Source organism: Gigantopelta aegis, chromosome 15 (genome assembly GCF_016097555.1).
Source record: "Gigantopelta aegis isolate Gae_Host chromosome 15, Gae_host_genome, whole genome shotgun sequence".
NCBI lineage: Eukaryota > Metazoa > Mollusca > Gastropoda > Neomphalida > Peltospiridae > Gigantopelta > Gigantopelta aegis.
Window position 1 is genome coordinate 33847835 of NC_054713.1, and position 25096 is coordinate 33872930.

Sequence of the window (25096 nt, forward strand, 5' to 3'; positions counted from 1 at the left end):
TGTAGGGATAGATTGACGGATGAATGGGTGGATGGATGGATCATTAGATGGATGGTTGGATGAATAAAATGATGGATGGGTAGGTGGGTGGATGGATGGAAGGAAGGATGGACCAAGTGATGAACTGATGGCTTTGGGAGACAGCCACACACAGGAAAGATACATCAAATTCAATTATTTACTCACATAATCTCCACCACACCCCTAATACCTCACAACCCCCACCAATAATAATCTGTACCCACCGGCAAACAATCCCGAGACGGCGCATCCTATGACTGGTGTCTGGAACCTGGGGTAGACCCAACCGAGGATTCCAAACAGCAGCCCGTCGCTCCCCATGGCGTAGAGTATGCGAGGCAGCGGAAACATTGCACCGAGTAAACTGAAAGACAAAACAATTGTAAACTGGCGTGTTGACTGAAGGGTTAAATTAAGAGTTAAATGAAGAGTTAAATTAAGAGTGCGGTGAAGAGTGCGGTGAAGAGTGTTTGCACTGCTAAATTCTCTAATTTGAAATAACAGCTAACAGTAAATCAGGTGTGTAAAATGACTACTGAGGTGGAAGTAAAAACAGCCGGTAGCGAATAGCCGGTAGCGAAAGTAACTTTAAAAAAAAAAAGACAAAAAAAAGAAGAACAATGTCCTTTTGTATGGAAGAGCATTAAATAGTAACTAAAACAAAAAACATTTCTTTTTTTCGCTTGGCTCTAATGCTCTTCCGTACTTTTGTGTTTAAACCAGGTATAAGTTCAGTCAACCGCTTGTCGCTAACGTCCGCTAGAAAGGTTTATGTGCTTCACGTTGAACCAAATGGTCACGTCAGGAACCAATCAAATAGTACGCGAACGTTAGCGAAACGTTCGCTGATTGAACTTAGGCATGGTGTGCGTTCAGCCAGTCCGTGCAGAAAAACTTACTGTAGACTGGTTTATGCGCTTCACGTTAAACCAAATGGCCACGTCGGGAACCAATAAAAAATTTCGCGAACATTAGCTGAACTAAGGTATGGTGTGTATAACAAAACAAAGGAAAAAACAACATGGTGCCTAAAAAACATGTAGGAAAGAAAGGGAAAATGAGTGATATTTATTTTAAACTGACACATCACCACGTTTTTAACAGCTTTATAGCTATTTGCATAGCGTCTAACACATGGTTATTGATAATTGGTCTAGGCAATGAGAGAGTGAGAGAGGAAACCAGCTGCCACAGAGGCTACTGCTAATAAATAGCGACAAGGATCTTTCTCGTAAACAGGAACACACTTTCCACCTTTGATATACAGTGAAATCTGTGTTAATCAGCTACTAAAGGAAATATCAACAAGTGGCCATTTAGGACAGGTGTCTGCTGAATACAGTTCGCTTTATACTGGAGTAGGTGATTTGTGAGAAACTGTGCCTTTGTGAGCTTAAAGATGGTGGCCTCTTAAACTCCAAAAGGTGCCTGCTTACTATAAGATGGTGGCTACATCAAGTATTGATAGTACAATCTGTTAAAATTAGCTCCACTCCAAAAGCCCGTTGGGTGTTCACCACCAAATCAATTCTCATGGACAACAATAAACATTCGGGATTACGAGGGTATACGAAATGATTGGTTATATGAGTAAAGCTCCCCCTGTTTTTTAATGTTGAAACAAACCAACAAGTTCGCCTATAGCATAAATAGTCTCGCCGATATTTTTAGAATTTGTATGCTCATGAATAACGCTAAAAAAGGCGAAGTGTAATTGGTCGATATTTAAATTGTTATTTATAGATGAAATGTCACCTGGACATGGGAGTCCACGCAATGCTGTTAGATCTACTGGTAGACCAGTAGAGCTATTTGTAATCACATTGATACACACACACACACACACACACACACACACACACACACACACACACACACACACACTGTATAACGTTTCAAATAGTATATACACAAGAAGTTTATTTTGTTTAACGACACCACTAGAGCACATTTATTTATTAACCCTCACACTTTAAAGTAAATTGGAAAAAACTGGAGGGGGAATAAGCTGCTCGTTTCAGAGAAAACGGGAAACGTTTTAGACTGCTTTAGTTCTGGTCAGAATTTCTCATTCTATTTTTAATAGGATCCCACTTGTTTAAAAAAAACAATTGTCAATAGTACTTTGATACTAGTTGACAATTATAGGAATTTACTTGCTATATGAAACAACATTGCATGATAACAAAGAAAGAAAGAAATGTTTTATTTAACGACGCACTCAACACATTTTATTTACGGTTATATGGCGTTAGACATATGGTTAAGGACCACACAGATATTGAGAGAGGAAACCCGCTGTCGCCACTTCATGGGCTACTCTTTTCGATTAGCAGCAAGGGATCTTTTATATGCACCATCCCACAGACAGAATAGTACATACCACGGCCTTTACTACACTAGTTGTGGTGCACTGGCTGGAACGACAAATAGCCCAATGGGCCCACCGACGGAGATCGATCCCAAACCGACCGCGCATCAAGCGAGCACTTTACCACTTGGCTACGTCTCGCCCCTTGCATGATAACATGTCCTGTCATATATGTCACTAATGGCAGACTTGGCATGTCTTTATTTAATGCGCTATTCCAAGTTTTGTGCACTTCGAACTTTGACCCGGTGAGAGACTATTTGGTATACCACTTCCAATTGATCCACCGAAGGCAATGAATCCTATGATCCATTACCTCCAAGGCGATTTGCTCTACTACTGATATCATTAGAAAAAAAGAAGAAAAAAAAAGAAGAAGATAAGAAAGAAAATAAAGACCCCCCCCCAAAAAAAAAACCCCCAAAAAAAACAACAACAACAACATTTGTTTAAAAGCATCTCATTGAGGTCTTTGTAAATATCACGGAACCAAGTAACTTCAATAGTAATGTTGGAATTTCAACATCGATTGTCTGTTATATATAATAGGTTGGCACCAACTTTACCAAAAAATATATTACACAATCGGTTAGAAGTATATGAACATAAGAATGTTTTAAACTGTAATTATCATTGTCGTGTTTACTGAGATAGACATCATAAATCACTAATTGTGCCTTCAGTAAACTATTTAATATCTGTTTCCATTACATAAACATAAAAACAAACCCAAACCCCAACATATTTACATCAGTTTCTATCATCTAAACTGGAGAAACAGTTACAGTTAATATTTTCCCACACAATCGATTATGGATTTCTATTATCGATGACACCCAATAGGCGATGTATTGTTTGTGCTGGGGTGTCGTTAAAAATTCAGTCATTCACTCACTCACTCATTCACCCAAAAACCAGATCATCTGTAAATCGGAATTCTCCCAAAACCGGACATTTTTCACGGTCCTTTTTAAGAAATCAGTAAACAACTTAACCTCTCTAAACCGGATACCTTCATTCTATAATCAATCATCATATCGGTAGAGCCACAACGATCCATTTTCGATTATAATCAATCATCATATCGATAGAGCCACAACGATCCATTTTCGATTATAATCGATCATTGGATTAAATGGATCATCACTATCCCACACAGTCGATTATTAATTATTAGAATCGATCATTGGATTAAATGGATCATCACTATCCCACACAGTCGATTATGAATTATTATAATCGATCATTGGATTAAATGGATCATCACTATCCCACACAGTCGATTATGAATTATTAGAATCGATCATTGGATTAAATGGATCATCACTATCCCACACAGTCGATTATGAATTATTAGAATCGATCATTGGATTAAATGGATCATCACTATCCCACACAGTCGATTATGAATTATTATAATCGATCATTGGATTAAATGGATCATCACTATCCCACACAGTCGATTATGAATTATTATAATCGATCATTGGATTAAATGGATCATCACTATCCCACACAGTCGATTATGAATTATTATAATCGATCATTGGATTAAATGGATCATCACTATCCCACACAGTCGATTATGAATTATTAGAATCGATCATTGGATTAAATGGATCATCACTATCCCACACAGTCGATTATGAATTATTATAATCGATCATTGGATTAAATGGATCATCACTATCCCACACAGTCGATTATGAATTATTATAATCGATCATTGGATTAAATGGATCATCACTATCCCACACAGTCGATTATGAATTATTATAATCGATCATTGGATTAAATGGATCATCACTATCCCACACAGTCGATTATGAATTATTATAATCGATCATTGGATTAAATGGATCATCACTATCCCACACAGTCGATTATGAATTATTAGAATCGATCATTGGATTAAATGGATCATCACTATCCCACACAGTCGATTATTGAATTATTAGAATCGATCATTGGATTAAATGGATCATCACTATCCCACACAGTCGATTATGAATTATTAGAATCGATCATTGGATTAAATGGATCATCACTATCCCACACAGTCGATTATGAATTATTAGAATCGATCATTGGATTAAATGGATCATCACTATCCCACACAGTCGATTATGAATTATTAGAATCGATCATTGGATTAAATGGATCATCACTATCCCACACAGTCGATTATGAATTATTATAATCGATCATTGGATTAAATGGATCATCACTATCCCACACAGTCGATTATGAATTATTAGAATCGATCATTGGATTAAATGGATCATCACTATCCCACACAGTCGATTATGAATTATTATAATCGATCATTGGATTAAATGGATCATCACTATCCCACACAGTCGATTATGAATTATTATAATCGATCATTGGATTAAATGGATCATCACTATCCCACACAGTCGATTATGAATTATTATAATCGATCATTGGATTAAATGGATCATCACTATCCCACACAGTCGATTATGAATTATTAGAATCGATCATTGGATTAAATGGATCATCACTATCCCACACAGTCGATTATGAATTATTATAATCGATCATTGGATTAAATGGATCATCACTATCCCACACAGTCGATTATGAATTATTATAATCGATCATTGGATTAAATGGATCATCACTATCCCACACAGTCGATTATGAATTATTATAATCGATCATTGGATTAAATGGATCATCACTATCCCACACAGTCGATTATGAATTATTATAATCGATCATTGGATTAAATGGATCATCACTATCCCACACAGTCGATTATGAATTATTATAATCGATCATTGGATTAAATGGATCATCACTATGCCACACAGTCGATTATTAATTATTATAATCGATCATTGGATTAAATGGATCATCACTATCCCACACAGTCGATTATGAATTATTATTATCGATCACTTGATTAAATGGATCATCACTATCCCACACAGTCGATTATGAATTATTATTATCGATCACTTGATTAAATGGATCATCACTATCCCACACAGTCGATTATTAATTATTATAATCGATCATTGGATTAAATGGATCATCACTATGCCACACAGTCGATTATTAATTATTATAATCGATCATTGGATTAAATTGTTCATCACTATCCCACACTGTCGATTATGAATTATTATTATCGATCACTTGATTAAATGGATCATCACTATCCCACACAGTCGATTATGAATTATTATTATCGATCACTTGATTAAATGGATCATCACTATCCCACACAGTCGATTATGAATTATTATTATCGATCACTTGATTAAATGGATCATCACTATCCCACACAGTCGATTATGAATTATTATAATCGATCATTGGATTAAATGGATCATCACTATGCCACACAGTCGATTATTAATTATTATAATCGATCATTGGATTAAATTGTTCATCACTATCCCACACAGTCGATTATGAATTATTATAATCGATCATTGGATTAAATGGATCATCACTATCCCACACAGTCGATTATGAATTATTAGAATCGATCATTGGATTAAATGGATCATCACTATCCCACACAGTCGATTATGAATTATTATAATCGATCATTGGATTAAATGGATCATCACTATCCCACACAGTCGATTATTAATTATTAGAATCGATCATTGGATTAAATGGATCATCACTATCCCACACAGTCGATTATTAATTATTAGAATCGATCATTGGATTAAATGGATCATCACTATCCCACACAGTCGATTATGAATTATTATAATCGATCATTGGATTAAATGGATCATCACTACCACACAGTCGATTATGAATTATTATAATCAATCATTGGATTAAATGGATCATCACTATCCCACACAGTCGATTATGAATTATTATAATCGATCATTGGATTAAATGGATCATCACTATCCCACACAGTCGATTATGAATTATTATTATAATCGATCATTGGATTAAATGGATCATCACTATCCCACACAGTCGATTATGAATTATTATTATCGATCACTTGATTAAATGGATCATCACTATCCCACACAGTCGATTATGAATTATTATAATCGATCATTGGATTAAATGGATCATCACTATCCCACACAGTCGATTATTAATTATTAGAATCGATCATTGGATTAAATGGATCATCACTATCCCACACAGTCGATTATGAATTATTATAATCGATCATTGGATTAAATGGATCATCACTATCCCACACAGTCGATTATGAATTATTATAATCGATCATTGGATTAAATGGATCATCACTATCCCACACAGTCGATTATGAATTATTATAATCGATCATTGGATTAAATGGATCATCACTATCCCACACAGTCGATTATGAATTATTATAATCGATCATTGGATTAAATGGATCATCACTATCCCACACAGTCGATTATGAATTATTATAATCGATCATTGGATTAAATGGATCATCACTATCCCGCATAATCGATTATGAATTATTAGTATCGATCATCACATCGATAGAGTGAAACCAATCAATATTCCAATTACATGTATAATCAATCATTCTGAACATCGCTGTCCAGTATAATAACAAAAATACTTGCCTAGTGGATAGCCCACATATTGCCCCAATAGAGATGATGTATTTGGCGACGCCCCACCCCACGCGGTTGAAGACGAAGGGGAGGGGCGCGTTGGGGTCGAGTAGGTAGTAGGGACACATCAGGGTAAGCACTATCGACACACCACAGTACGCCAGCGTGATGCCCAGCAGAGACAGAACGATGCTGATTGGAATGGCTTTCTTGGGATTTTTCGCCTCTTCACCTGTTAAAGAAATACAACAAATCTAAAGTTTGTTTTGGTTTATTAATCATCGACTGTTGGATGTCAAATATTTGTCAACAAAGCTAATTTAAAATAGGGGAGTTGTGATACAAAACAAAGATACAGCACTCCCTCCCCCCCCCCCCCCATCATCCATTAAAGCACATTTCTATTTTTTAAATATATATTCCAGGAGAGCTTGACTCGACCTCTCCCCCCCCCCCCCCCCCCCCGCTCTCGGCAAACATTCATGCACATGCGCCTAGCATAGTTAAAATAAGGAAGGAAATGTTTTACTTAACGACGCACTCAACACATTTTATTTACGGTTATATGGCGTCGGACCACACAGATATTGAGGGAGGAAACCCGCTGTCGCCACTTCATGGGATGGTGCATATAAAAGATCCCTTTCTACTAATGGAAACATTTAGCGGGTTTCCTCTCTAAGACTATATGGTGTCGTTAAACAAAACAAACTTTTAACTTTGATATAGCCTCAGTCATATAAACAATTTTCAACAAGCAAAGACTCAACTCAGTCTTACTAGTATATTTCACCTAGGTGGTGACATAATATGGTGAAATACAGTTTTAGGATAGAATAACAACCACGTGATGACACTTACCTGTGGTTGCTATGCAGTCGAAGCCAACAAAGGCGTAAAAGCAAGTCGCTGCCCCAGACATCATCCCTGAGAATCCAAACGGCATAAACCCCCCTGACCCGCCGTCAACATTACTGGGAATCTGAATGAAATGTAAAGATCAAGAAGTACATGTATTTTGTTTGACGAAACATTGAGCAGCACATTTTAAACTGCGACTCTTTGATGTTTAACACAACATTTGATTGAGAAAAATAGAGGCACATACAAATACAAATACATAGACATACACACACATATACATACACATATATAAACACACATACACACACATACACACATACACACACACACACACACACACGTACACACACATACATACATACACATACACATACACATACACAGACACACACACATATACATACACACATACACACACATACATACACACATACACATACATATACACATATACATGCATACACACACATACACACACATACACACACACACACACATACATACATACATACATACGTACATACATACATACATACATACATACATCGGTGCCACAGGTTCGAGTCCCAGCAACGGCATGGAACACTTTGTGAGGCCAGAAAGGATTTAATTATCCCCTGCGCCAGTGCGTTAATATCTATGTATGTAATAGTCAACCTCTACATACAAACAATATATAGATATTCATACATCAATACATACTAGACAGTGCCAGGTCTGCCCACTGTTTCATGCACGTAAGCGGGATCGACCGCGTAGATTGTAGGCCCCATGCATATGGTTGAGTTAAAGAGCTTCCTTTTTATGGAAGCTTCGATAGCTCAGAGCGTATCGTGGTTAGCCTTGCAATTTGCGGGCGAATCGGTGTCACAGGTTCGAGTCCCAGAAACGGCATGGGACACTTTGTGAGGCCAGAAAGGATTTAATTGTCCCCTGCGCCAGTGCGTTAATATCTATGTATGTAATAGTCAACCTCGACATACATACAATATATAGATTTTCATACATCAATACATACATACATACACACACGGGCACACATATATACATACACACATACACACATACATACACACACACATACATACACACACACACATACATACACACATACACACACATATATACATACACATACATACACACACACACACATACATACACACATACACACACACACATACACATATACATACACATACACATACACATACACACATACATACACATACATACATACACACACATACATACACATACACACACGCATACACATACACACACACACAGACGTGCGCACACACATACACACACACAAATGTCATACACACACATACAAACATATAGACACAGAGAGAGAGAGAGAGAGAGAGAGAGAGAGAGAGAGAGAGAGAGAGAGAGAGAGAGAGAGAGAGAGAGAGAGAGAGAGAGAGAGAGAGAGAGAGATGTATGTGCGTGTATTGTGGTGGTGGTGGGTGGGGGTGGGGGGGGGGCTGGTGTCACATATATAGGGTTTGCTTGCGAACACTGAACGCAGGACACTCATTGTCTATAACATTAAAACATCATCTCTAAAAATAGGCCCTCCCCCACCCCCCAAAAAACAAAAAAACAAAAACAAACCACCCCACGAAACAACCACCTTACCTCACTAGGGCTAATGTTCCAGTTGTGGAAGTCGGCCTTGAAGGCGCCGCATATGACGACGTAGAGGACGACGAGCAGGTTGACGACGGTGAAGATGTTGTTGAACGTCGTCGACTCCTTGACGCCGTACGCGAGCACCACCGTCAGCAGCAGCGTGATGCCGAACGCGAAGAAGTCGGGGTAGTCGGACAGGCCGTCCACGTGAATCGGCATCGTCGCGTTGAAGTAGTTCTTGATTTTGTAGTCGAGGAGCGAGTCAAAGTACGCACTCCATGCCCTCGCCACGCTGGCTGTGCCTGTGAGAGATATCAGACTGTATTCATGAGTGTACACAAGAAAGGGGGGACGGGGGGAGGTATTTACCCAGCCCCCCCCCCACCCACCCCACCCCCACCCACCCCCCACCCCCACCCCCCACCCCTCCACAATGCTGGAGCAAAACCTCAAATTTGAGTAAAAACGATACAGATATTCGGGCAAAATGTGCTAACCTGGGACCTTTTTATTATGTATTTCCATCGTGTTTGTTAGCAATACTAATATGATGTTATGCAGATTCGGATATTTTCATTTAATTCGAGCAAAAATCGACCAGCCCCAAGCAATATTTTCGGGGTTCCTTATTTTATTTCATGTCAACTTATTTTCGTTCTTATACCCAATTAAGGTCCAAGCACGCTGTCCTGAGCACACACACACATACACATCTCAGCTATCTGGGCTGTCTGTCCAGGACAGTGGGTTACTAGTAGTTGTTAGTAGTTAGTGAGAGAGAAGAGGGTGTAGGCCTAGTGGTCTTACACCTACCCACGGAGTCGTTGAAACTCGCTCTGGGTGGGAGCCGGTACCGGGCTGCGAACCCTGTACCTACCAGCCTCATGTCCGATAGCTTAATCACGACACCAGCTAGGCCGGTACAAACTGTATTCATAAGCGTGCGAGACAGGGGACAGGGGGTGGGTGAGTGGGGGATCAACTGTCCCCTTAATGCTGGCAAAATGGATACAGATATTCGGGGGAAATATGCTAACCTGAGACCTTTTTATTGTTGTATTTCCATCATTCTACTCTCAAAATTGATTGTAATCCATGTACAAATGTGTAGTGATTCGTTTGCAACCCTATATTAGCTGTTTGGTAGTAATACTAATATGAATAAATGTTGTTATCCAGATTCGGGCATTGTCGTTTAATTCGCGCAAAACGCCCTACAACAATGGGAGCCCGTACGCCTATACATACAGGCCCCCCCCCCCCCCCCCCCCCCCCGTGCTCAAGAAAGCAGCTCGGCTAACCAGCAGAAAACACCTCAGAATAACCCTAGAAGGGGTCAATTTTTCAAACTTTTCGGGGGGAGGGCCCACAGACCCCCCGCCACGGGCTTCGCGCCTGCGGCGCTCGCGTTGTCGGGCTTCGCCAGACACCTCCACCCCCCCCCCTTAAAAAATTTCCTGCGCACGACCCTGACATATAATTGTATTGTTTATATGTCTGTTAGTACGTCCGCCCATGTATACCGTATTTCCTCTAAAATTACGACTTCTCTACAAATTTCGACCGTTATTTTTTCTGTAGCACGTGTACGTGGGTGATATATAGATATATGTATGGATGGAATGTTCTTCTCTGTGTGTTCTATGCAACCAAGAGGTTGGGGGGGGGGGGGGGGTGATGTTTTTCGTGGGTTTTTTCTTGATTTTGGGGTTGTTTTGTTGTGGGGTTGTTTTTGTTAGTTTGTTTTTTGGATGTGTTTTGTTTTTTTCAACAACCCCAAATTAGATTAAAAATCTGTTTTGGACCAAACCCTAAAAAATTATCAAACATAAAATTTCTCGGAAATGGACGTGACAATTACCGATGACATATTCGAGGATGAGGTTCCACCCTATGACAAAGGCGATGAACTCGCCCACCGTCACATAGCTGTAGACGTACGCCGAGCCGGCTTTAGGAACTCGAGCGGCGAACTCAGCGTAACACACGCCTGTAAAACACAAAATATAACACGCCTGTAAAATACCAAATATAACACACGCCTGTAAAACACAAAATATAACACACGCCTGTAAAACACAAAATATAACACACGTCTGTAAAACACAAAATATAACACACCTGTAAAATACAAAATATAACACACGCCTGTAAAACACAAAATATAACACGTCTGTAAAACACAAAATATAACACACACCTGTAAAACACAAAATATAACACACCTGTAATAAACAAAATATAACACACCTGTAAAACACAAAATATAACACACGCCTGTAAAACACAAAATATAACACGCCTGTAAAATACAAAATATAACACACGCCTGTAAAACACAAAATATAACACGCCTGTAAAACACAAAATATAACACACACCTGTAAAACACAAAATATAACACACCTGTAAAACACAAAATATAACACACGCCTGTAAAACACAAAATATAACACACCTGTAAAACACAAAATATAACACACGCCTGTAAAACACAAAATATAACACGCCTGTAAAACACAAAATATAACACACACCTGTAAAACACAAAATATAACACGCCTGTAAAACACAAAATATAACATATTGTTATAGAAAGACACCAAAATATGACACTCATATAAAATACAAAATATAGCACTCCTATAAAATACAAAATATAACATCTTTAAAATGTTAACAAGTGTGTGTTATCAAAAATAACGAATGATGTTATCTCGTGTTTAGTGACAAACACTAAATATAACGCCTATAATCTGAACGACAAAACCGTTATCGTGAATAAAATCGTATCTCCACACAAAGCAGAGTCGAAATGGCATTAGCAAGGTTGTTAGTGTCTCCACCAATCGTTATCAGGCGTTTCGTCACTATCAGCTGGACCATACATCCCATAAAACCAAAACGAACTATAACATAAGAGAAAGCTCGAGAAAAAGTGTCTATAAGAACAAAATACGTTCACCTACCTGCTAGAATTGACGCAACAGCAGCTACGAAGAATGACAGAACGACGGACGGACCAGCTGTCTGTCGTGCGACTTGACCAGCGACAACATAGATACCTGCTCCCAGGGTACTGCCAATACCTACAACAAAACACACACACATACACTTCTTGTAAAACTTGAATGACGCCACTAGAACGCAGTGACTACTTAATCATCGGCTATTGGATGTCAAACATTTGGTAACTGTAACACGTTGTCTTAGTGAGAGAGAAGTGGGTGTAGTTTTTATTAGCAGCAAGGGATATTTTATATGCACTCTCTCATAAACAGGACAGCACATACCACGACGTTTGGACAACGATTTAGTCCAAGATGTCATATAATGTTGAAAAATGACCAAAATCCCTTGAACATTAAAGGGATATTCCTGAGTTTTCTGCCATTTTTAAGATGTTATCGACTAACAGAGATGATTGTAATTACATATCAAATATATTTTTCTGCATAAAATATTGGTGGCTGTATATTAAATATGTTTCTGATCGTTCTAATATTTGTACTAGGTTAAGTTTCATTTTATTTCCTAAAATGTTTTTTGTTGTTTTTTCGTACGTACGAAATTATTTGAAGAGAAAATTCAGTTTGGGCTTCTTACAAATATTAAGACAACCAGAAATGCAATGAATATACAGACACTGATATTCACAACAAGAAAATATATTTAATATGTAAGTTTAATCGTAGAAATATTTTATTAGTCGGAAACATCTTACAATGCAGCAAACTCAGGAATGTCCCTTTAAGAGAAACGTCTTACAATGCAGCAAACTCAGGAATGTCCCTTTAAGAGAAACGTCTTACAATGCAGCAAACTCAGGAATGTTTTGCTTTTGGAAATACTGGTATTCAAAGAACAATCGTGTTTTATTGTCTCCTTTTCCCTTTTCTCGATTGAGTTAAATTTTATTTCCTCCCGATCTAGCAGCAACTATTTATATTTCAACTTTTTTTTGCTGTCCTCCTTCACAGCCCAATCCTTGTCTGTACAGTTACCACAGGTACTTTTTTTTTTAGATCGACCGTACTACCACTGGCGTAGCATAGGGCCATGTCAACTCCCAATCTCACCTCCTTTTTTCCCCACCACCTTTTATGTTTTCCTGTTGACCCATAACACGACAAATATACAGTATGGTGTCCCTCCCCCCCCCCCCCCCTACCCTCCAAATGTGTGTACTACCTAATATAAAATTTTGTCTGCGCCAATGCGTACCACACAACGGACATTGCTAATCAGGCCTGATGTGGGCTTATTTTAGTGGCTGCTTTTGATATTATTAAATCATATACTAGTATAATACATTGCTGCTTGCCCATCTTTTATTGCTTGGTAGGTCCTGAGTTCGCAGCCCGGTACCGGCTCCCACCCAGAGCGAGTTTTAACGACTCAATGGGTGGGTGTAAGACCACCACACCCTCTTCTCTCTCACTAACCACTACACTAACAACTAACTCACTGTCCTGGACAGACAGCCCAGATAGCTGAGGTGTGTGCCCAGGACAGCGTGTTTGAACCTTAATTGGATATAAGCACGAAAATAAGTTGAAATGAAATAAAATGAAATGAGTGCCTTGGAACAGACCTGTTTTATCTTCAGACACCTAAAGGAAGACTGGGACAACCCCTCTAAATACACTGACCACAGAATCCAAGATTACCACATTTTCACCCCCTTTATCTTTGATTCTCAGTCAATACCCTTCAAAATTGTAAAAACCGCAGAATCCAATTGTGGATACCTAGGTCAGGCCAAACAATGAGACGTTGGCAGACAGACTGACAGGAACTCACCTAGACCAATGAGATCTACGGTGGACAAGACTCGAGCAAGCGCTGTATCCTCACACAGGTCGATCACCTTTCTTCGTACTAGCTGTTTTAGGAACCCATGTATGGGCATTTTCTACACCGCCCCGTGATGATCAACACACTGAAAACAAAAGAGACAACGATGAATTTAAATATACTAAAGTACTAATCAAAATTATACCCATGTGATTTTTCAGTCTTATATATTAGTTATGAAAATCCCTGGAATAAAACCCATAAAAATGTGTTAGTATTATTATGACCTGTTATGGTATTCAAACAACCTGTGCAAAAAATTACAATAAATGACCTGTTATAGATAGAAATATGAGATGTATTTACAATTTTAGTGCTGAACATATGTAATTTGAAACAGACTATAACACCCTCCCCTCCCCCTCTCTCCCTTCGCTCTCTATCTCCCCCTCCACACTTAATCAGTAGTTTTGTTTAAAAGCTAATAGAGTACCTTCACCCAAATGAATGAATAAATGAATGAATGAATGAATGAATGTTTAACACCCCAGCACGAAAAATACATCGACTATTGTGTGTCAAACAATGGTAATACCTTGATTCGAGTCCCTACTATTTATCCCTCTCTACTATAGTTAATTTTTGAACGGTAAAGCCTTGTTGCAGACTATATGTTCATGGCCATGAACTCACTGAACCGTTACCTTGCACGTGTTACTGCTTATAATATAGCTATTTACATAATAGAATATTTCTACGATTAAACTTACATATTAAATATATTTTCTTGTTTAGAATATCAGTGTCTGTATATTCAATGTGTTTCTGGTCGTCTTAATATTTGAAAAAAGCCCAAACTGGATTTTGTCTTCAAACAATTTCGTACGTACGAAAAAATCTTTTTAGGAAATAAAATGAAATTTAACCTAGTACAAATATTAGAACGATCAGAAACACATTGAATATAAAGCCACTAATATTTTATGCAGAAAAATATATTTGATATGTAATTACAATCGTTAAAAAGTCTCTGTTAGTTGATAACATCTTTAAAATTGCATCGAACTCAGGAATGTCCCTTTAAAAACTGGGAAAATGACGTCGCTTCATTTAGCTATTTACATGTGTATCAATGTGAAACGTTGTGCATTCCTACGCCATACATCTATCAATGAAGTTTACACCAACAATATTATAAACATAGTCAAGGTTAAGCAAAATTATTAAGATATGTATTTTGTTAAATCATGCTGCTAACATTAGTTTTAAGAACTGACAGCAATAATTTTTCCGATTTATAAATATGAATCGAAAGAACCATGCGTACACTGTTTCTATGAAGATCTATGCGATGTTGTATTGTGTGACACAGTCGAGCACCTGACCTCTAAAATGAATGAAGGAAGGAAATGTTTTATTTAACGACGCACTCAACACATTTTATTTACGGTTATATTGCGTCGGACATATGGTTAAGGATCACATAGATATTGAGGGAGGAAACCCGCTGTCGCCACTTCATGAACTACTCTTTTCGATTAGCAGCAAGGGATCTTTTATCCCATAGACAGAATAGCACATACCATGGCCTTTGATGTATCAATCGTGGTGCAATGGCTGGAGCGAGAAATAGCCCAATCGGCCCACCGACGGGCATCGATCCCAAACCGACCGCACATCAAGCGAGCGCTTTACCACTGGACTAAGTCTCGCCCCAGACCTCTAAAAAAGCATATTCCACAAGAGACGATAGATATCACATGGGTATCTCTTCAACCGCGGTGTAATAAACATTGGTAATACCTTGATCCGTTTATTCCAAACTTGTTTGCAGTTTTTTACCGGCTACGGTGGCGTCGTGGTTAAGCCATCGGACATAAGGCTGGTTGGTACAGGGTTCGTAGCCCCGTACCGGCTCCAAACTCATAGTGAGTTTTAACGACTCAGTGGGTAGGTGTACTCTCTTCTCTCTCACAAACCACTAACCACTAACAATTAACAACTAATCCACTGTCCTGGACAGACAGCCCACATAGCTGAGGTATGTGCCCAGGATAGCGTGCTTGAACCTTAATTGAATATAATCACAAAAATAAGTTGAAATGAAATGGGGGTTTTGTTTTTGTTTGTGTGTATATGTGTTGTTGTTTTTTGTAGGGTTTTTGTGTTGGTTTTTTGTTTGTTTGTTTGTTGTTTGGGGGTTTGTTTTGGGGGTTTTACGGTAATGCCCTGTTGCAGACTATACCATGATGACCGTGAACTCATCGGACCGTTACTTTGCACATGTTACTGCTTATGTTTAACACAGCTGTATATTTATATATAAACAACTTATACTACGCTGACAAATGGAGTTATAAACGTACAGAGGCCCATTTCACAAAACATCGTAAATTTACGTCTGCGACTAGCGGTTATACCGGGCATACGTTTGTACATGTGTTTGGAATTTCACACAGAAACTTACATCATTATGGAAGATAGAGCATGTTAAGGATAAAATAAAATGAAATATCAGAGGCGGATCTAGAGGGGGGCAGGGGTCCGGGGTCCCCTAAATTAACAACATTTATATTTGTTATTATATATTAATTTTTATTTTTTTTACGATCCCCCTCCAAACCTCCCCCAAAATTCCCTTGCAATTTCGCCTCATGTCATTTGGCCCCCTAAATGGATTTTGTGGATCCGCCACTGAATATGTGTATTAGTGTTTTGTTAGTAGTAATAAAAATGGTGGTTTAGTCGTAGATTTACGTTTACGTGCAAAACTATGCTTACGATGCTTTGTGAAACTGGGCCCTGGAGCCTATCTCACTAAACATCGTAAGTTTACGTCTGCAACTAGCAGTTATACCGGACATTCATTTACATGTGTTTGACATCTTAGATTCTATTTCACACTTGAAATTACATCAGTACGGAAAATGGAGCATTTTAAAGACATGAAATATGTGTACTTCAAACTATACTTGTTATACTATAATAGTAATAAGAATTGTGGTTTGGTCGTAGAGTTACGTTTACATGCAAAACTAGACTTACGATGCTTTGTCAAACTGGGCCCAGTTGTTTATTGCTCAAGTATCAGATTTAAAACTTGCGTTTAAATCTGTTCACAAGCCTGAAAAAGATACCAACCACATATTTGTACCACGCTTAAAGGGACAGTCCTGAGTTTACAACCATTGTAAAATGTTTCCGACCAATAGAGCCTTTTCGATAACGTAACATACAAATTAAATACATTTTCTTATTTAGAATATCAGTGTCTGTATTTACAAGGTGTCTGTTGTTGTCCTAATGCTTGTAGTAGCCCAAACCTGATTTTACCTCCCGATAATTTTATACGTACGAAAAAATATATATCACGAATTAAAATGAATGAATGAATGTTTAACGATACCCCAGTACAAAAAGTACATCGGCTATTGGGTGTCAAACTATGCTAAATACAAACAAATAAATCACGAATTAAAGTAAAAACTGAGTGCTACACACATTAGTATACAACCGCAAACACATTGGATATACAGTCACCTGTATTCTGAACAAAAAAATGCATTTAGTATGAAATAGTAGTCGCCAACAAGGCTCTGTTATCGCAAACATCTTACAATGGCTGCAAACTCAGGACAGTCCCTTTAAGAGTCTGTTATCGCAAACATCTTACAATGGCTGTAAACTCAGGACAGTCCCTTTAAGACTCTGTTATCGCAAACATCTTACAATGGCTGCAAACTCAGGACAGTCCCTCTGACAAAAGTGTGCAATAAATATATATGTATATAACTGCACACTTTTTAAACCTCATCTTCTAACTGAGCCTAACTTCCTTATCGTGTAATAAATCAGTCACCGCATAAACGTACGAATGGTAAGCATGGTTAAAGGCACACTTTCGATATTTCGAGATTGACTGACAGCCGATAGACCCTCGTGTTATCATACTTGGGTCATGGACTGTCAGTGTGCAAATAACCATGTATAAAATTCGTAAGTTTATGCAGTAACTATAATTCAAAAGATTAATTTGTTTTGTTCAAAGGTTTTTCTGGGTTATTAAATTTACGAATTTTACAACAGCATTACGTACGTCTATGGACTGAGAACTATTGGTCCTGGGTGGAATAGCATACATATTCTGAACATATCCGTTTGGGCCCCGTTTTTTAGAAGTGATCTTAACGCTAAGATCACCTTAAGAGGATACGGTAGTTATGCACTTAAAGTGATCTTAGCACTAAGATCGAATTGTAAAACGGGGCCCTGGATACATAAAGTGCCGTGTTAAAATTGTACAGTTAAAGTTAAAATTTGTTTTTCTTTACCGAAACCACTAGAGCACACTGGTTTATTAATCATCGGCTATTGGATGTCAGATATTTGGTAATTCTAACTCGTAGTCATTAGAGGAAACCCGCTACATTTTTCCTAATGTAGCAAGGGATCTTTTATATGCACTTTCCCACAAATAGGAATGCACATACCACGGCCTTTTGATCAGTTGCGGTGCACTGGTTGTAACGAGAGAGAAAAAATCAGCTGAATGGATCCACCGAGGTGGTTCGATCCTGCGACGCAAGCCCCTCAAGCGATCTCAACCGACTGAGCTGAATCTCGCCCCTGTTAACATTGTAGGTCAGTAGTAGGCTACTTCGTGTGTCTGCCTCGTTCACAAATGACGTCATTGACTCCCATACTCAAAATTAATCAACTGATTTCTTAAATTTGAACAACTAAATCGTAATACATGATTAAGGCCCCGTTCCACGAAGCAATCTTAGCCCTACGATTACCTTAGGCGCATAGCTACCCTATGCACTTAAGTTGATCTTAGGGCTAAGATCACTTCGTGGAACGGGGTCCAGAGCCTATCTGTTAATAATGCATTCGGATGGGCACTTGACAAGATAGGTATCTTTTATATGCACCATCCCACAGACAGGGTAGTACATATCACGGCCTTTGATATACCAGTTGTGGTGCACTTGCTGGAACGAGAAATAGCCCAATGGGCCCACCGATGGGGATCGATCCCACGCCGACCGCGCATCGAGCGAGCGTCTTACCATTGGGTTACGTCCCCCTCATATGCATAGAGAAACAAGTCGTCGAGAAGTGGAGTACATTTGGTGCCCATAGGGATTTCTATTTCCTGTTAATTCTCCAAAAGGGGACTCTCTTCCATTTACCAGCCTCGGTGGCGTCGTGGTTAGGCCATCGGTCAACAAGTAGGTACTGGGTTCGGATCCCAGTAGAGGCATGGGATTTTAAATCCAGTTACCAAACCCTGAGTGAGTGCTCCGCAAGGCTCAATGGGTAGATGTAAACCACTTGCACCGACCAGTGATCCATAACTGGTTCAACAAAGGCCATGGTTTGTGCTATCCTGCCTGTGGGAAGCGCAAATAAAAGATCCCTTGCTGCTAATCGGAAAGAGTAGCCTATGTAATGGCGACAGCGGCCACTTTTATCTACTCCATTGCGTGACCGCTTAAGACAAGTTTGACTGTATATATATATATATATATATATATATATATATATATATATATATATATATACACACACACACACACACACACACACACACACACACACACAATACAATATTCCTCCTGGTGTGGCTGGTATAGTGCTCTACCTCTTGGGGAGCCAGTATAAATATATATATACGTTACACCTTTTGTTACAACTTGTTACCTGATGATCGCCCATAGCGTGAAACTTTAAGTTGTAACAGAAGGTGTAACGGTATACACATACACATACACATACACATACACATACACATACACATATATATATATATATATATATATATATATATATATATATATATATATATATATATATATATATATAGATATAGATATAGATATATAGATATATAGATAGATAGATATATACTGTGTGTATATAGAATATAGTATGTATACACTAAGTATATATGCCTTCTCAATGTTCTGTGTCATATATACCCCTTAGTGACAAAACTTTACGTACCCATTCCGGGATACAAACACCGAACCGCCGATATAGGTTACAGTCGAGTGAACTATTACTACTCACTCACACGTGACATCTTCGATAAAAATATGTCTGATAATGTATACACGTAGACCAGTGAAGCCGGAAATATATTAGCCTACCATATGTTGCAAAAACAACATGTTAATGTAACAACGGACAATGGCAATAAAATGTTGATTAATAAACAACGGTAACAACACGTCTAGCTATGTGATTATTGAATATGTTTTAAGAGAAATCAGGTAAACATTCTCACCTGTGTAAAAGACTCACCTTTACACACCTGACAACACAGCTGATTAAAGGGGAGTATACACCACATGTCACAGGTGGATTAAGTGTCAGCTGTAGCACGTGTCTCGCTGGTTTTGTGTTTTTAAACACTGTGTCCAGGAGTGGATCCAGGGGGTGGCGACAAGAGGTGCCTCCTTTATTTTCGCAGACATCAAATTATAAAGTATATATAATAATAATAATAATAACAACTTCCTATTTAAACACCTCTTACCATGATGTCAGCACCCGGAAACAATTCTGTGTTATACCCTTTAGATGTACAAAAGATACTACCTTGCAATGGTTTCAATACCGATTGCTCCATAGAATCCTAGCTACTAATACATTTCATGATTCATTATGTAGATTCAAATAAATGTAGTTTTTGTAAAAAAAATCCTGAAACTTTACATTTGTCTTATGATTGTAATAAAGTAAAACATATGTGGAAAGAGTTGGAGAAGTGGATATTTAACAAAACTGAAGTCAGACTTCCACTTAATAAACATACAGTTATGTTTGGTATGATAAATGGTAAGTTTTAGCAATATCGTTAACTGGATTTTAATCAATATAAAATATTATATTTATAGTATGAAAATACTTAACAAGAGTCTTCATATTAATGTTATAAAAAACATATTGTTAAATAAATTTCAAATAGAAAGATACATTTATTTTAAAAACTGTGAACATGACAAATTTAATGAATGCTGGGGAAAGTGGTTTAACCTTTTTAGTATTGACGAATAACATCAAAAACATCATCTTCTTTAACTATAGGTTAGGACCCTTTCCTTTGGTTTTTTTGCTTATTGCTTTTTATTTACAAAAACAAACTTGTTTGGAAATACAATTCTAGATTTTTCTTTTTTTATGATATTAACTGGTGTGGATATTAACTGGTAGACGCTATTTTGCTTCGCTTATTAAATTTTATTATTTTATTGTTTTTTTAATTAGCCTGAACCCCATAAACAAATTGTTTCTTTCTCCCCTCTGTCTTTTCTGTGTTTTTTCCTTTTCTTCCCTATTTCTCTTTTCTTTTCTTTTTTCCTTTTTTATTTTTTTCTTTGACTCTCAGATCAAAATTATTTCAGATAATTATGGGTGTACATATACATTAATAGGGTATGACTGTTTTGAAAGTATATATGAAGTATTGGTACATGTAATATGAGTGTACCTATGTATGTATGTATGTATTGATGTATGAATATCTATATATTGTATGTATGTCGAGGTTGACTATTACATACATAGATATTAACGCACTGGCGCAGGGGATAATTAAATCCTTTCTGGCCTCACAAATTGTCCCATGCCGTTGCTGGGACTCGAACCTGTGGCACCGATTCGCCCGCAAATTGGCAGACTAACCACGATACGCTCTGAGCTATCGAAGCTTCCATAAAAAGGAAGCTCTTTAACTCAACCATATGCATGGGGCCTACAATCTACGCGGTCGATCCCGCTTACATGCATGAAACAGTGGGCAGACCTGGCACTGGCTAGTATGTATTGATGTATGAATATCTATATATTGTATGTATGTCGAGGTTGACTATTACATACATAGATATTAGTAATATGAGTATACCTATGTATGTATGTATGTATGTATGTATTGATGTATGAATATCTATATATTGTATGTATGTCGAGGTTGACTATTACATACATAGATATTAACGCACTGGCGCAGGGGATAATTAAATCCTTTCTGGCCTCACAAATTGTCCCATGCCGTTGCTGGGACTCGAACCTGTGGCACCGATTCGCCCGCAAATTGCAAGACTAACCACGATACGCTCTGAGCTATCGAAGCTTCCATAAAAAAGGAAGCTGTTTGAACTCAACCATATGCATGGGGCCTACAATCTACGCGGTCGATCCCGCTTACGTGCATGAAACAGTGGGCAGACCTGGCACTGGCTAGTATGTATTGATGTATGAATATCTATATATTGTATGTATGTCGAGGTAGATTGTAGATTGTAGGCCCCATGCATATGGTTGAGTTAAAAGAGCTTCCTTTTTTATGGAAGCTTCGATAGCTCAGAGCGTATCGTGGTTAGTCTTGCAATTTGCGGGCGAATCGGTGCCACAGGTTCGAGTCCCAGCAACGGCATGGGACAATTTGTGAGGCCAGAAAGGATTTAATTATCCCCTGCGCCAGTGCGTTAATATCTATGTATGTAATAGTCAACCTCGACATACATACAATATATAGATATTCATACATCAATACATACTAGCCAGTGCCAGGTCTGCCCACTGTTTCATGCACGTAAGCGGGATCGACCGCGTAGATTGTAGGCCCCATGCATATGGTTGAGTTAAAAGAGCTTCCTTTTTTATGGAAGCTTCGATAGCTCAGAGCGTATCGTGGTTAGTCTTGCAATTTGCGGGCGAATCGGTGCCACAGGTTCGAGTCCCAGCAACGGCATGGGACAATTTGTGAGGCCAGAAAGGATTTAATTATCCCCTGCGCCAGTGCGTTAATATCTATGTATGTAATAGTCAACCTCGACATACATACAATATATAGATATTCATACATCAATACATACTAGCCAGTGCCAGGTCTGCCCACTGTTTCATGCACGTAAGCGGGATCGACCGCGTAGATTGTAGGCCCCATGCATATGGTTGAGTTAAAAGAGCTTCCTTTTTTATGGAAGCTTCGATAGCTCAGAGCGTATCGTGGTTAGTCTTGCAATTTGCGGGCGAATCGGTGCCACAGGTTCGAGTCCCAGCAACGGCATGGGACAATTTGTGAGGCCAGAAACATGTATGTATGTATGTATGTATGTATGTATGTATGTATGTATGTATGTATGTATGTATGTATGTATACACTACGTATGTATAACTATATGTAAATATTATGAAATGTAAGACAATGATTCAAGGCACCCCAACCTTGACATTGCTAGTGATCTGGGGACAATAAATCATTTTTTTTAAAAAAAAAAAAAAAAAAAAAAAACCCATTATGTCAGCACCCAACCCTTCCCCTTCAGAAACCCATGGATTCGCACCTGACTGCTACACATATGATCACTACCAAAACAGGATGTTTAGTTGTTGTGTCGCCGAGTCTCGAAACAGTGAAAAGGAAAATTACTGCTCATAAATCATTAGTTGTCTTCCTTGTTTCGAAATACGTAATCATACTGATCCATAGGCGTCAGAAGCCGGAGCGGTGTGGGTACATTGCGCCCCAATCTGATTAAAATTATCTCTACTGGTCTTCCAGTAGATCTAACAGCATTGCGTGGACTCCCATGTCCAGGTGACATTTCATCTATAAATAACAATTTAATTAGATTGATTGCGCCCTTGAATGCTGAATGTTATGCATTGCTCCCCCCCCCCCCCCCACACACGTACCTCCCCCACTCGAATGATTAAAGACCTGTGTAATTTCAGGAATATGTATCTATGTCTGTCAATTAGTCTGTCTGTCTGCCTACCAATCTATCTGTCTGCTACCTATATCTTTATAATGTTAATGAGTGTCGTAAATATCCGTGTGTATGTGTGCGCGCGTGTGTGTACACGTGTGTAGTGTTTTCGTGTGTATACACGTGTGTAGTGTTTTCGTGTGTATGTACGTGTGTATATATACATGTAAATCAGTTTGCTCTATTGGTGTCGTTAAATAAAACAAACTAACTTTTAGGGTTTTTTCCCCCACAAATAGCCTAACTGTTGGAGATTGAGGGTGGATATATCAGGTAGGTTAGGTCTTTTGTTTTAAATAGTCATACACTATATGGAATAAAAAAAAATATAAAAAAAACCCGTTAAAGTTGGTTTTGTTTTACGAAACAATTGGAGCACATTGGTTTATTAATCATCAGCTATTTGATGTAAAATATTTAATAATTCTCAATCTTAGAGGAAACGTGCTACATTTTTCTATTAAGCAGCAATTGATTTTTATGTGCACTTTCACACAGGACAGGACATATCACATCCATTGATATAAACCAGTCGTGGGGAACTGGTTAGAACGACCCCTTTTCCTCCATGGAATAAAATTAATTACCACTACTAAAATGTTTTCGACTCAACTGGTCTATGGCCGTAGCTATATAAACCAGTGACACATTTCAATCATTATTTCGCGTACAGTAAATGGTTGTACTTAGGTGGCTAACATATTCTATAACCGTACGAAATTATTTCCATCATGGGGAAGAGTTTAGCTCATTTAGTAGAGTGTCTGCATAGGTCTTAGGATCGAACAGCCTCAGTGGTAACACTGATATATATTTTTTTTAAGTAGTTTTTTTTTGAAAAAATAAAATAAACTTTTTTAAAATACTAATTGTTCGCTTTTCGTACAGTTTCAAACAAATCGGGTTCCCAGTTTAAATCCAATTTTTATCGGAAATAATAGGCAACGTCTTCTACATTCCATTTCCGGTTGACTGGTATTTTGTAGGTTACTGGAATGTAGCTATGGAATAAACTATGCGTAACGAAATATATGTTTGGTGGATTA

The 25096-nt window shown here is 38.1% G+C and overlaps 1 protein-coding gene across 3 annotated transcripts in view; it reads right to left on the reverse strand.

The window, feature by feature from the left end:
• LOC121390609 (cationic amino acid transporter 3-like) overlaps positions 1 to 20631 on the reverse strand; it is a 106185-nt gene extending 85554 nt beyond the window's left edge. For 2 of the 3 annotated variants that reach the window (XM_041522468.1, XM_041522470.1), the window contains exons 1-8: positions 17314 to 17394; positions 14275 to 14413; positions 12441 to 12560; positions 11333 to 11461; positions 9478 to 9773; positions 7828 to 7948; positions 6976 to 7198; positions 246 to 385 (exon numbers count right to left, since the gene is read on the reverse strand). In XM_041522468.1, the coding sequence (XP_041378402.1) occupies positions 246 to 385; positions 6976 to 7198; positions 7828 to 7948; positions 9478 to 9773; positions 11333 to 11461; positions 12441 to 12560; positions 14275 to 14383 (1138 nt within the window). In that variant the 5' untranslated portion in view covers positions 14384 to 14413; positions 17314 to 17394. Of the gene's footprint in view, positions 1 to 245; positions 386 to 6975; positions 7199 to 7827; positions 7949 to 9477; positions 9774 to 11332; positions 11462 to 12440; positions 12561 to 14274; positions 14414 to 17313; positions 17395 to 20577 lie in introns of those variants that run through there. The other variant, XM_041522469.1, reaches the window with a different exon arrangement.
• Between the last annotated feature and the right edge of the window lie 4465 nt (positions 20632 to 25096).